At 37.4% G+C, this 14,845-nt stretch overlaps 1 protein-coding gene across 9 annotated transcripts in view; it reads right to left on the bottom strand.

Annotated features, from left to right (window-relative positions):
• The window catches only part of RYR2 (ryanodine receptor 2), a 469,316-nt gene that overhangs the window by 449,255 nt on the left and 5,216 nt on the right, over nucleotides 1–14,845 (bottom strand). For 7 of the 9 annotated variants that reach the window (XM_068939250.1, XM_068939252.1, XM_068939253.1 and 4 more), the window contains exon 2: nucleotides 8,788–8,844. The exons of the other annotated variants lie outside the window; for them this stretch is intronic. In XM_068939250.1, coding sequence (XP_068795351.1) covers nucleotides 8,788–8,844 — 57 coding nt within the window. The remainder of the gene's footprint in view (nucleotides 1–8,787; nucleotides 8,845–14,845) is intronic. 9 annotated transcript variants of the gene reach the window in all.

Here is a 14,845-nt window from a genome sequence, read left to right as displayed (position 1 = left end):
GCGCTTTGTCTCCTTAAACAGATGTATCTTCTATTTACAGAAGAGAGCCGCAAAGAAAAAAATATTTAAATAAGCCCATTATTTAGTACAAATAAAAAACTCACTGACCACCAATAATAGTAGTATATATGAAACATAAGGAATAACACAATAAATCAATGAACAATCACAAAACATGAAACAAAACACAGTTTGTATGTACATGGAGGAAACGACTCAAAAAATTACCTCCAGAGTCAACTCAAATCACCTTGGAAACATGTTCTGAGCATTCCTATCTTTAGTCAATTCCTAACTGCAAACTCTTTTTAGGCCTTCTGGAAATGCTAAATTAGGCCAACCAATACTTCCATCACAGCACAGAATAAAAAAAACTTTTCAGCCTAGGTTCCTCCTCCTAATTGACATTTGAGAACCATCTGGTATTGAAATAATGTATGGCACGTGCATCTACAACAATAATAGAGATGCCAAACTTCCCTTCTCACAATTCATTGCTAGAGTAGACTTATTACCTATCCGTCAACACTTGAAATTTGGGACAACATCACACATATTGATTGTTGTTTCTGCTGACTTTTATCTAAACACTGTATTTCGTGTATTTTATTATGCGAGGATATGTAAGCTCCCACACCACTCAATAAATGAGGACCCAATACTACCGTGTCTCATATATATTTTATAGCTATTATTTGCCTATAGTTTCTCAATAATTTTCTCCCCTCCTTTTTTTTTTGTTTCCCCCCTCCTTTAACAATAGCTTTTAAAAAAACAATTTCTCCTTCCCAGAAGGAGTTCTCCTTTTGTTTTATTCTGATATGCCATAAACACAAAATTAATTATTACAGCTATAGATGAGAAAGTATCTCTAATCAACCAAGCATCTACTACTTAAAGCTTCAAATTCAGCAACTGTGGTACTCTTAGTAGTATTATGCTCTTTCTACAGAGGTGTTTTCACATATTTCAGGTAAAGACCACCCTATAAGCTGCAAATACAGTCACCTTCTTTTGTCCATTCTTCTGTCCGTTGGGCCTTGAATCTGCGCACTGACTTCCAGCCTCCTCCCACGTCATGTCCAAAGTACACTGTCTCATCTTCAACGGCACAGCTCTCAAAAACCTATACACTGTGTCAACAGGAGCCCTGAGGAGTCCCAAATGGATCCCAGACGTCCTCTCCGTTGCTGGGAACATTACTTGGTTTCCCTCCATCTCCTGGCAGCAATTCTCCCTCTTGCCTATTTAGAGTCTCTGCTCTTCCAGGCAGCAAGTGTGACTCACTGCGCATTTGTACAGTAGCACAGTGGGGCACTTGCCTCAGCTGAGCCCTCTGGGCACTACGCAATACAATCAATGAAAATAATAATAAATTTTGTCCCTTGATTCCTACAGCACCCAACAGCTGTGATCTTTGCTCTGACAACTGAATGCACATTGAAAATTCCCAAGTCTTGTCTCACTAGCAACTCTGCGTATTCTTCCCCTCTCCTCAGATCAAGGACATCTTACGCAACTTTTTTTTTTTTTTTTTTTTTAAAGAAAAACACAACAGTCGTTCTCTATCTTCAAATCCTATCCCAAAATTCATTCCCTTCAGCTATTCTTTCACTACCAATCTAAAGCACCTTATGCCATTTTAAATAGACAGGTTAAGGGAGCAAGAAGTAAACGTAACAAATATGTTTCAGAATTAAAATAAGTGTTACACGGGAAATTAAATTTTCTGTACACGTATATTGATTTAACTGTTATCAAACTAAACGGTAACAAGAAGCCCCTGCACAGGGCAGATCCCTCAGTCCAATTTGGGAGCTCTGACACCGGTTTCAATTATTTCAATAGATTCCTATACGTTAATATCCTACCATGGAGCCTTAAAACATCCTTAAGTTATTAATATAGGGAAATGCTCAGAAAAAGATGTCCATGTATTTCTGCCCATACTCGTATACACACACACGTACGTACAGGCAAACAGCCAAGTCCCCAACAGAGCCAGAGCTCTTGTGGCGAAATTTGTTTTCTGCCAGCACAGTCATCAACAGCTTATTTGTGGTGGTCACTTAAATATAGCAGCACCTATTGCTGGAAGAAAAATATGAACCTTTACCACGTAATCATCCCTAACACAACTTCTTAAAGCTCCTGTTATGGATACCTCTCTCAGAGGTCAGATGTGAAGGTGGATGAATCCTAGGCAATTTGTGACATTTTAAGTGATTGCAGATAGTATACTTGGAGCAAAACTAAATAAAATTTGAATTAAACTATAGGCAAATTATCTACGCTAGCAAATCACATCACTACTACTTGGTTGCTGTCACCAAGACGGCCCCAAACATTAAATCACTTTTAGACTGCTGAAGAGGTTGCATTGTACTGAATACAAGACAGAGAGCTAGAAATGTTCTTCACAGACAGCTAGAACATAAATGCTACATATTTCTTTTTACAAAAGTAACTGTTTTAAGGTCAAACATTAGCTCCATGCTGAAATTCTTTTATTCTGACTGCACTTGAAAAAATTCTTGGGGGGGACAAGAGCAATTCTCTATGTACACACTTTTCTTCAAACTGGGAAAATCTGGTATGTTAAATACTTTCCTTTTTCCTCCTTCCCCCAACTTTTAATGCAATATTAGCCTCTCCCTTTCAGCAGTCTCAGCTTCTTCTACACACTTATAAATGTCCTGCATCTCCAGGTAAGTTAGCCCTGTCCTTTAGCAGCTAAACATAATTTCTTCTCATTCACCTAACACTGAGATTAACCACTGCAAGACTGAACTGCAAGAGTAACTGCAAGAAAAGGAAAGACAGAATAACTTACTTGCACACACTACCCTTTGGTCAATAATTAAAGCTTAAGAGAGCTTCTTCCAACAGAAACTTGAAAAGTTTATCTGAAAGATGCACATTTAACTTCTGAAAGTAAACAGAATCCCTTACATGGTCTGTGCACAGGCAATGAGCATAAAGCCAGCTCAAAGGCAATCTAAATCGACCTAACCTTTGCACAACAGATGTTTTTCCTTGGCTGAGAGGTCTTCTACAAGTACTGCAGAAGCCCACTTAATTTGCCTCTGCACAGTGTAAAGGAGCCATAGAAAGTTAAAAATTAGTTAACTCTTTTCTTCATAAAGATGGATATAGGTTTCACTTGGAATTATGACTGTTCTGTCTCCTGTCATGTTCAACAACCCTCTATATCATGCATGGATAAGAACGAGATGTGACATTTTGACTGCAGAAGGACCTTGCTCATAAGAAATCTGAAAAGTGTGAAGTGTTGGATTATGAAAGACATAATTTTAACTAGACTACAATTGAATCAGGCTTTTCTTGGTGATTTTTAAAACACCTGCTCAGGGCCCAGGAGCAGCCAAAATCTGCAGGAAAACAGTGATGACAATTAATTCACACTTTACGTTTTTGATCAATCAGTCTCCAGGCAATTTACAGAGAGAGGAAAACATCTCCATCCTGAAATTATAGATGGAAATATGGGGATGCATACGCACAATGATTCACATTTTAACAATTCCAATTGTAGTAGCAGAAGCAGAGGAGAGAGAAATGAGGTATCTTCAGTTTAGCTGAGCTCATTCTTTTTTCAGTTTTTATTTATTACACCTAAAGCAGGATCTGAGGGTTGTTGTATTTTCCAGAAATGTTCTACTTAAGCTTCCTCATCAAACAGTGGATGAATTTCCAGAAAATAGAAGTGACATCTCCTTAGCCGCCTCTCCTTAGTGCTGTCAACTGGATCACACGACCTCCCTAAAAATAAAAACATATTTTGAGGTAGAATCCTCTTTATCTTCATTCATAATCACCAACACTATTAAATGTGCTTCCTACAAATATTCTTAACTGAGGGTCAGGATACAGGAGCAAGGGTTAATTAAAAGCTAAACTATCCTACAGCATTTTCCAAGAGATCACAAGGACTATACTTCAAAGACCCCAAATTCCATTAGCAATAAGCAGACTGGATCCTTACTGATCCACCACTGATCTGTACAACCACTCTGTAGCCAAAATAGGTAGCACTTAATTTTTCAGTTGTCTGGACTCCACTGTCTTGCATGCCTTCACATCAGGTTTCCCTCCCTCCAATCTAAAGGAAAAGCTAAACCCCTTTCCACCAAGATTCCTAACCAGGTCTACACATATCCACACTACAATCTGTCAGTGTATGCTTCTCTGATTTTTTTTTTTTTAAATTACAGGATGAATCCTATTGATATCTCTGTTAGTTTAAGAATGGAAATGAATACCAGAAAATTTGTTGTTAAATATATATATCAACCTATATTTAAGTGAAATAGTTAGGAACAGTAATTACTCATTACATTTCTCATGTTTTACAATTCTCTGCCAGGAAAAAAAAAAAAAGAAAATACCTTTTCGTTCTTGATCTTGCAAGGCCCAAGACTATAAAATTGGATGATTCATCTCCTCTGGATAGCCTTGTTGCCAACAACAAAACCATGCCAGCTAAGCTGTGTAGCTAATGCACTGAAATATAGCACAACAATGCAACAGAATCTCTAATGCCCTAAGTCTCAAGAGTGGGGAAGGAGGAAAAAAAAAACAAAACAAAAACACCCACAGTTCATGCAACCTTTTAAGAAACTCATAGTCTGACAGTTCCCTCAAATGACTTTATCAATCTAACATGCCGTTTAAAAAAAAAATATATATATATATATATACACACACACACACACACACATACATAATGTATGTATAAACCCTTTTCTCATAGGAAAAGTCTTCATTTTAAAACAATACTGGAGAGGATAGTTCCACAGTGCAAGCTGTGCCACAGTTTCATAGGTGTCATGTTCATAATCAGATACAAAAGATACTTCTATAAGCTAATCTGTAATAATACTCTGATTGTTTGTTCCCTGGATCATCACGGCATCTGTTAACGGGAGCTTCTTTCACACACCAGAGTCAGCTCACGAACATCACATCATGATTACAATTCAGTTACAATTACACTTTCAACTGACACATCCAAAACTACAAGATGCAAACAAAAACTAAGACAGATAAACAGTCCAAAAATATACAATCATATTTAGATACGTTATTAAAATAACACTTTTTAAATAACAGAAGTTGCACAGCCAAAACACAGTGAATACTACATTGTTGCCTGACCACACTTCCTTATTTGAATTCTCGTATACATTCAATGAAAGAGGAAACCCTTAGCCACCAGGAGGTGTGAACCTAAAATCTGCTGGTACTGCCATGGCAAACACTTCATATATCCAGCTGAACCATCCAAAAATTGGTCAGGAACAAAGACAACTGCCTCCCATAGACCAGAGGGCTTGATGGGAGTAACCCAGTGCAATCCAGCTTTTTCTTGCTACTGAGAAATTAGAAGCTAGGGCACGGGGAGGCCAGTGGGGAATGAATTACTTCTGGAAGTCTCTGACAAATCTGAGTAGTCTGACTGAGATCTCCCTGCTTTCTATCTTGACGTTTAAGGACAATGACGGAGAGGCCTCTGCAACACGCTTTCCCTTACCTCATAAGGAGTGGAAGGAATAGGTATCTTGGGCTATCTTCCAGGTCAGAAGCAACTAAGTCTACCCAAATTCTTTTCTCTTCTCTGACCCCAGTATTTCTACAGCTTTCAAAAACATGCCCTGTCTTAGAAAACGTACATATTTATGATTTTACCATACCATACCTCATTTCTGACGAACACAAATTAGAGAAGAGATACTGGGATTTTTAGTTGCTTTTTACCTTGAGAAAAACTGAACAACATTTCATAGGACAAAGGAAAGGCCCTTCTACCACTTGACTGAATAGAAAAATACCAAAGAGCGACTCCAAAGAGGGAAATACAAAGAGAAAGAGTCAACAAAATCTTAGATGACAAAGTGTTAGCCAATACCTAAAAGTAACTGCTATCTCCCATATAATAAATAATACACAGTTAAAATATTTCAAAATAATTCTTTACCCACAGCCAAAGGAAAAAAGCATGATAAAGTGATAAACCATTTCAATTTTTTGTCATAAAACCACAATGAATTTTATATATACTTTTTAATACAAGAATATATTCTATGTAGTAAGATCCTAACCTAAAGAAAGAAATATATTAACCTTGACTTCAGCAGGAGTTGGACCAAGAGAAAAAAACAACACACAATAGTAGGCCAGTTTTCAAAAGAGGACAAGAGATTGGATAGATGCTTATAAAAAGTCCTCGGTTTTTCCTCAACATTGCTGTCTTCCTTAAGACGCAGAACTAGTATTTAGGACACGTTTCTGCAGCTCCTCAAAGAAAAGGAGATGTGTTTCTAAAGGAATTTAAAGATTGACATTGGGTTTGAATCCAGATACAGGTTAATTTAGACAGTAAATTCAAACATAAATTTGTACAAGGTCAAGATCAATCATGAATCATCCACAAGAAAGAAGCATGGAAGAAAAAAGTAAGTAATATCTATCTTCAAGTGAGTATCAGTATCAGTGATTTTCTTACTTTCACTCTTATCCAAATTAATTTCAGTGCTTAAGAAGGACAGGAAAACAGCACATAACATTTTAAGCAGACACAGCCATGAAAACATGCCATATATATCATCTGCAATAATAAACCGCAATTAGGCAACACCGGAGTAAAACTTAAATGGAAAGCAATGATTACTTTATAATACAACGTAGGCAAGGGTGGACGAAAGATTTGGTTCCATGTATGAACAATTCAGTAAATACGGAAGGAAATTCATGGACCATTTTAGCAGGAAATAAGCTGGAAAAGGACCATTATCAGCTATGGCTATGCAAATAATCTGTAACCCACAACTAGCTGAAGACCCTTCCATTACAGATGGTCACAGTTTTACTGTAAGCCAGGAGTCAAAGTGCCAGACTAAGCAGAGTGAAAAAATGGAAGTAGAAGGTAAAGGCTTGAATATTCCTATGCCTACACACTTTTTCATTACATATTCTGCTGCATTCTGAGTACTGTGTAAACAATCCTGAAAGACTCAGAAAAAAGTAGGCCTATTTTACAATTAATCTGCTCTCTACAATTAACCTGAAAGTGTGCATAATTTTCACTATTTCACTATTGTCATAGTTAACACATGAGTCTGAAATAGCAACACTGCACAGGGAGAGCTCAGTTCCACCAAGTGTTGACATCCCTAAACTCAAATCAGCTTTTATTAGGCTTGGAGACACCCTGGAGACAGGAGAACCTAGGATCTTTCAGGAACTATCTGTGATAAGATATCGTTTCTTACCTTGCAGTATGATTGAAACTTTCCATAATAACTAAACAAAAGTGACTGTACTCACCTAAAAATAAGGGCTTCAAGACAACACAGGTCTCCAGCCTTACAGTAAAGACCGGGCAAAAGGATTTTTTGTCAAAAAGAAAAGATAGAAATAAAGATACCACACTAGAAGAGTAAGAAATATAAGAGAAAAATAAATATTTTGTGTTTCAAGCAACTACAAAGCAGTACTCTCCTTTAGAACAGTACAGCATATATAACTTCCTGAATAAATTACACAGTATACATTATCTCAGTTCCAAATTAACGCTTGCTATGGATTACACAGATGACAATAAAAATTAGCCGGACACAGTAACAGCACACTGTTAATTTAAGAATGCTACATAGCTAGAACAGCATTTAGCTTACAAACAAAGACTTCAAGCAGATTTGTACAATAAGATAACCTTAGCTGTCCTCTCAGAAAAGAGAAACATATGACAGATTATTACCTTTGTTGAAGTAGACAAGACAGTATATCTGTGTGGCAGAGCTGCAACAGCCTACCCATAATTAGATTTAAACATTTTGAATAGCAACACAGTATATATTTTTATACTAATTGTGCAAAGCCAGGGCACACCGTTTGGGTGCATAAACAAGATAAATATTAATTGTAATTAAAATAGCAGACAGAGCACAGAAAAGCACATGCCTTCTGTACATTTAGATCATTATGTAGAACAGTATAGAAGGCTATCAGTGTGCGATTCCGCTTCGGTTAAAGTCAACAGGGGCTTTCACATTAACTCCAGTGAGAACAGAATCAGACTTTCTGAAACACAGACATAGCCATAGTCCTTCCTCGATGGTATGTAACTCACTGACATGAACCGCTGTGCATAAAGGTCATTTGCTGGCTTGATCGTTAAACTCCTCTTTCAAAGGATCAACTCAAACATTTAAGAAAACATTACCTATTTTAAATCCTGTGCAGTGCAGTCACTGACAAACCAATCAGTTCATAAAATCTTTAACGCATGTAGAGCAGATTATTCTGCTAGATATTAAACTGAAATCAATTAATTTACATTCAGATCGCAGTGGAATTTAAGTAATAGGTCAGAGAGCCAGGTTTTTACTTGAAACAGCCATTGTAATACAAGATTTGTTTTCAGGCTTATGGCCAAAAATTATATTTGTACTGTAAGTATTTTCTCCTACTCTTTCACTAATGAAATAGCCCTTAACAACATGTTACAGCAACCTGCCTATTTTCTGCATTTACTTTGTTTAAACTATTTATTCCTTAGGCAGGGGAAAATGAGATCCAGCTAGAAATTTCCAAAGGAGTTTAAGGATTATCTTCAGCTGATTGCTTTATTTAAAGGTATACAGTGCTGCTACAAATCCATTTTAAGCCCAGAACTCTTCATTTCTCTGTCCCTCCCAAAAAAAACCCCAAATCACTATGGTACAGTTACTAATAGCAAATCATAACTGTTGAATAAGAACTTACTACAACAAAGTGCGCTTCCCAAGTTCTAGATGTGGTTCCAATTGTCAAACTGTAATTCTGTAACAGACATAAATCATCATAAAAAACCTCACTCATCAATAGGAAATCACATAGCTATGCAGAGAAGATGTAATTTTGTAATGTTCACACATTCTACACAGTTTACTACCCAATTAAACTCATTCCTTCTTTGAATGTTCGTTCTGATCCATGTTAGTTTGTTTTGTTAGTAAATCAAAAAGTGCAGCAAGACCCTCCTACGTAAAAAGAAATGCGGGTGCCATGCATGGAAACAAATCTCCCCCATCAAGTTCTGAAGTTGGAACATTTCTCACACAGTATATTTATTGGATTACTTTAAAGGATTAGACGTTTAGGAGAACTGATACAGTCTCTCTCACCTAAAGATTTTCTCAGAGTCAGCAGAGCTCATCTCTGTGCAGAAGGCCAGACTAAATGATTCCTTAAGCCGAGGAACTAGACTTCTGCAGAGAGCTGACTTTCACCAAACCTGAGGGGCTACCCCCAGAACAGAGCGGTCTGAAAGAGAACAGTATTGCCACTCGTTCTCCCTTAACCCTGCAGCTGTCCAGGGAAAAAGAAACCACAGAACAGAGGGCCGAATAACAAAGAAGATAAAACAGGCAACGTCCAATTCTGCACCGCTAACAGACCTATGAAGGAAATATACAAGGAAATACGAAATTCAGGGACTTCAGCTGCATTTGCAGCAGATCCCCAAATTATAAGCTAGAAATTCACTAAAAACCTCAGAATAAAAAAAAAAAAAAAGAGAGAAATACATAACTTGTGATATAATCAGAATAATCCAGAAAGCGATGCCTGTAACATTTTCAATAAAATATATCATCATCTACAAATTTTCAGTAGACTAAAACAGATATGAGAAGGGTTGACTTGACCATTCAAAAATAGTCCTAAGTCAGTAAAAAATTAAATTCCTACATTCTCGGCTGGCTATAGTCAATAAAGAGGTGTACACATTTCAGTTGTTAAAAATACAAGTTTATAATGTTTATGGAGTTGAGCAGCATGTTTCTCCTACAAAAAGATACCTCCCTTCAGCTTTTGGGATAAGAATTTCTAATTTTCACTATATAATTTCTTTTTTTTCCCCTCCTCCTACGCCATTGATGGCGGCGGGGGGGGGGGGGGGGGGGGAGCTTTATACTTTTGTGTAAACTCAGTTGGAAAAAAAAACAAATAAAATAATAAAATAATTTTGGAGAAAAGCCAGGCAACAAGCTATATGTCTAAAGAAGATAGCAAAGATCACCTCTGAGATTTGACAACCCTCTCTCCCTCACTCCATCCCTCTCTTTCTAGTCAAATGCTGCTCAGCCGAACTTAAGGATTTTGGAATCCCTCACCTCAGTGAGGGGCAGGTGGTTTCCTGAGGTCAGGCGTGCAAAGGAAAAGGGGGAGAAGACGCATACTAATCATAGATCAATACAAATGACGTAGAGAAACGGACTACTGAAGTTTTCATCGAAATCTCTCTCTTTCTTTGTAAATCTGACGGATTGGTTTTAACACGTTTTTTTTCTTGTTCTGGAGAGGTGGGAGGAGAAAAATACACTCATCTTTGCCCTTTGTCAGATCAGCAGTGCAGGTGGGAAAAAATCCAGAATTAAGAGCTCCCCCTCTGGAAAACATCCTTCTACCAGATTCAGTTAAGCTTTAATCAGAGACATAAGCATGCAAGCAGCATTTTGAAACCATTGGGAAAAAAAAAAAATGCAACAATGGTTCTTCCATAGCTTTTCCAGAAACCTTCTCATATCAAGATTTACAGGATATTTCTACAAGAACCTTGCTCAGCTCAAAATGGAAAACCAGTCCTTCATTGACTATTTCATTTGCAATTTTTATCCTTTTGTAAAGGATAAAAGCTTCGGATTTTTTCACCAAAATACCAGTAACAAAAGTAGTAACTCTTAAAATGCATAGTATTCATTGCATTAGACGTATTAAAAGCCAATGCATTATCAAATATTGCTTTGGGATGAATGCCATGTGTCTGCATAAAGAGATGTAATCACCTAGCTCGTGCCTTCCTAGTACCACTGAAATGGTTCTACTTTGCAACTAGGGAATAAACACCCCAAGAATTCCATTAATGATTTCCAGATGTTTATCAGTATGGCTACAACCCTGATGTATGATGAGGATCAATCACCAATGAATGAATCCATCTATCCAGTACTTTACTGAGTCTTAACCAGATCTATCCAACTACCTAGGCTTCCTATGAACACCCTTTAAATTCCTTCCATTTCTCCACCTCAACTTCTATCTAAGCACTGGTGTTTAGCCATCACAGGAATGAAATATGTTCATACACCAAGGAAAATTGGCTGGTATAGACATCAAAGGATTTTTCTCCTTTCTCCTTTTATGAACCCAAAGGCGGCATCCCATACAAAGCCCAGGCAGTCTTTTTTCTAGATTTACATTGTTTGGAAGGAAGGAGTATAGTTATAGGAGACAGTCATTTCTGGCTTGAGTCCACTCATACAACTTCGTTTTCTGACAGTCCCTGGGAAAATACATGAAGAGCTAACGCAAATTTTCTGTTGCTTCCTTCCACCAATCCTTTGAAAGCAGGATTTAAGCTGGGACACCCTCCAAATTCAGCGTGCTCAGCTTTCGCAGCAGGATTCCAGAGAAGTTTCCACAGAGGTGGAGAGACACGATGTGCTAGTGCTCCACGCTGTGCTCTTTAACTAACCCACTAGCTAATATCCGTCCTATTTTATTTCCCTTGGTCCAGTTAAAAAGCACGACAAGCTGATATCAGGAAGTATGTCCTTATACAGCATGAATTACTCTGAAATCTTCTGAGAAGCTGGATCTCACAAAACGTGACGACCTTGCTACTACTTTTCCGTTGTCCTACCGTGTTCAGAATGTGAACAAAAAAACTGTCCTGCAGTAAAATATCCTGCATGTTAAAAATTCACTAATCGATGCATTTTACAGAATGATATCCTGTCAACTTCTGACGAAAATCGTACTAGAAGAGTATTATATTACTATGTAATATATATTCCCCTATTATATTTCAAATTTTCTTCAAGCACATGATAGTCATAAGGAAGTCATGCCTGACTATGATAAACACTGATTTACACCTCATCACTGAAAGACTGTATCCATCTTTTTATTGAAAAATGTAATGTAGCTGCTACGGTGAGTGCTTTTATAAGCACATTATCTCTGTTAGAATGACCATTATGACACTACATTTAAACAAAAATTGCAGTAATGGAGTTCATTTTATGATACCTTCCTTATCCCTCATACTTCTCATTTGTAGTTTAGCTTCCAAACAGTGGGCACCTAAATCCTAGTTTGTTTGGGTTTTTTAAGCAATTTTGAGGCTAAGCAAAGCTGCAACTGAATGACAATACATGTCTCAAACTTAAATGTGAATTAGCAAATATATCTGTTAGAATCTGTAGCTAAGTAACCTACCATTGGGCTCTGGAAGTAGCAACATATTTTAAAAGTTGAGGCACTTTCCCTGTCAAGTTACACTACCATTATTATACAGCAAAAAACAACAAAGACAAGCAAGAGTTCTTTCATAAATGATTACACAACTATTTAATGAAACTCCAATTTATTAATACGAGAACAGCAAATACATAAAGCTACACCACCCTAGAAGCTAGTGCAAGCCCCTGCTAGGTTTTGTTACAAAACCAGGATGTCCTTTCCCGTGAAGATGTTGCAGGCAGTGACTGCCCTTAAGTTATCTGATTTGCTGCACTGATAGCCAAAAAATACCATCTCTGTGCCCCCGATGGGCACAAAATATTGCAGTAGCTCTGCATTGTTTCTGTTGCCTTTATACCGTTATCTAAACTAGTCCCTTCGTGCCTTTTCTAATTTACTGAGATGCATCAGGCAACAGGCTGCCTCTTCAAGAGGCGCTCCACTCTGAGAGCGCTGGAGACAACCCAGCCAGCCAGGCAGGGTTTAAGCACTATACACAGGCAAAACATCGTATAGGGCTTATGATTACAGCAGAATATAGACTAGAGGCAGAAAACTGCACAAGGCTGGTCTTACTTAGCTATCGGAAGAGTTTCCAGGCTATAAAGTGTGTCAATTATGAAAGTGCTCTATTCTCCCTTCGGTCCGATCACAGTTAAGATTTAAAAATAGGTGTTTTCAAGCTGTCTGAAGGATCAAGTAACAGGCTTTGCGTTTTCAGCCCCATCAAAAGAAAATAAAATTATAAAACTTAAAAGTAATTTACTTGTAACATACGATAAAAAGTCTACCGAAGTTTTTTTTCATCTTAACAAGAAAAGACGCTAACCAGATAACTTGGACTAAAAGTCTGTCCTCGCTTTTCCATTTTACTAGCTTTTTGTTTTGTTTTGCTTTGCTTTGTTTATTCGTTCTTCTTCAGGAATGAGCTTAGCTTTGAACTCCATACCTATCAAATCCTCTTCCTCCCACTAAGGAAAAATGTTAATACTACTTTAAAAATTCACATTATGAATGCAAATATCTTCACACAGGAAAAGTTAGACCAAATGAAATACGCCTCTTTGTAAGGGAGATGGATGAATTTGGACACAATATAAAAAGATTAGGGTTCCTGGACCATGTTCCTCATTAGTTACCCCATCTCTTTACCTAAATTAGTGGTTTAGGAAAAAAAAATCAAACCAGGTACCTCAATTAAACCAGAGCGCAAATTCTGGCACTTTTCTGATATGTCAATATTAAGTTCCCACTTCAGAGCTACAGAACTTTCTGCACACAGACAAGACCACTGTAGTTCAGAAATGAAGTCTAGAACAATATTAAATAGGAAAATATTATTCATTTGCCCTTAGAAGTTACTTATCTTGAGAATTTATTCTTTTGAGGAAATAAAGTATCCACGTGCACTCAATAGCAAAATTCCCACTGATGATGGATAAAAAGAACAAGGCCCTCATTAGTTCAAAATACAAACAGAAAATTGCTGTAATTTCATTTGCACATTAGCACCACGACAGGGACAGCCACCTCCACAAACTCACACAGCTTAATTTCCCAGAACTGCTGCGCTAAGAGATAGATCAGATAAGAGGGGTTTTTTTTGTGGCTTAACAGTGTCATAGCTGAGAGCAATTTGTACCAAAGACTGAATCTTTTCATATCTTTTTTTTGTAGTATTTTTGAGAGCCAAGCCTGTATTTACAAAATAACACATATTACATGCACGTTTCTGGCCATTCTGCCTGCAAACTAAATCTGGAGACGAAAGCCTGACTCCAGTGAAATCAGGAGGAACTCTGCCTTCACTGGGATCGCAGTTTCACCCTTGAGCTGCAGAACAGAACTTCACTAACGCACGGTGACTATGAGACCCGTTACAAACTGATCTAAGCAAACAAATACTTTTTAAAAGTGATATGATAAAATATATTTTGTTCACTTGACTAATATATTTATTTTTAGATATTCTTAACCCACGGCAGTAAACGCGTGGTACATATTTATGACAATCAAGCAGAACTTCATACTATGACACTGCTTTATAGCATTTGCAACTAATTATTTGCTAATGAGAAAAGAAATACTACTCATTTTGTAAGCAAATTAAGAAAAAAAAGACAGACATATAGAAAGTACACTGCTCACTTCTTTCATCAATCACAAGTCTAACTGCAAGAGCCACACTAAGAGAAATTTAAACTTCTTCCATCCACCCTAATAAAATGTGTTCATTTTACAGTTCAGCAAAGGCTATTTACCATGTCATGTATACCATGCAAGAAAGAGTGGTGTGCCTTCCTGAACCGCACCTTCCTTGTGCGCCTTCCACACAGCTCTATAGGAGGAAAATTACCTTCAAAACATGCCTGTAATAATATAGCATTCAAATAGGGAAGACGAATGCAGATGTAGATCCTGAAACTGCATCAAGTCTTCATTCAGAAGTTCACCAGTTTTCATACTGAAATTTTGTCTGTCTAACCAGCCCCACAGCTTAAACTTCTGCAGCCAATATTCCTCAGGCCATGATGAT

Source organism: Struthio camelus, chromosome 3 (genome assembly GCF_040807025.1).
Source record: "Struthio camelus isolate bStrCam1 chromosome 3, bStrCam1.hap1, whole genome shotgun sequence".
Taxonomy (NCBI): domain Eukaryota; kingdom Metazoa; phylum Chordata; class Aves; order Struthioniformes; family Struthionidae; genus Struthio; species Struthio camelus.
The sequence above is the reverse complement of the archived record's forward strand: the minus strand, read 5'-3'. Positions and strand labels throughout refer to the sequence as shown.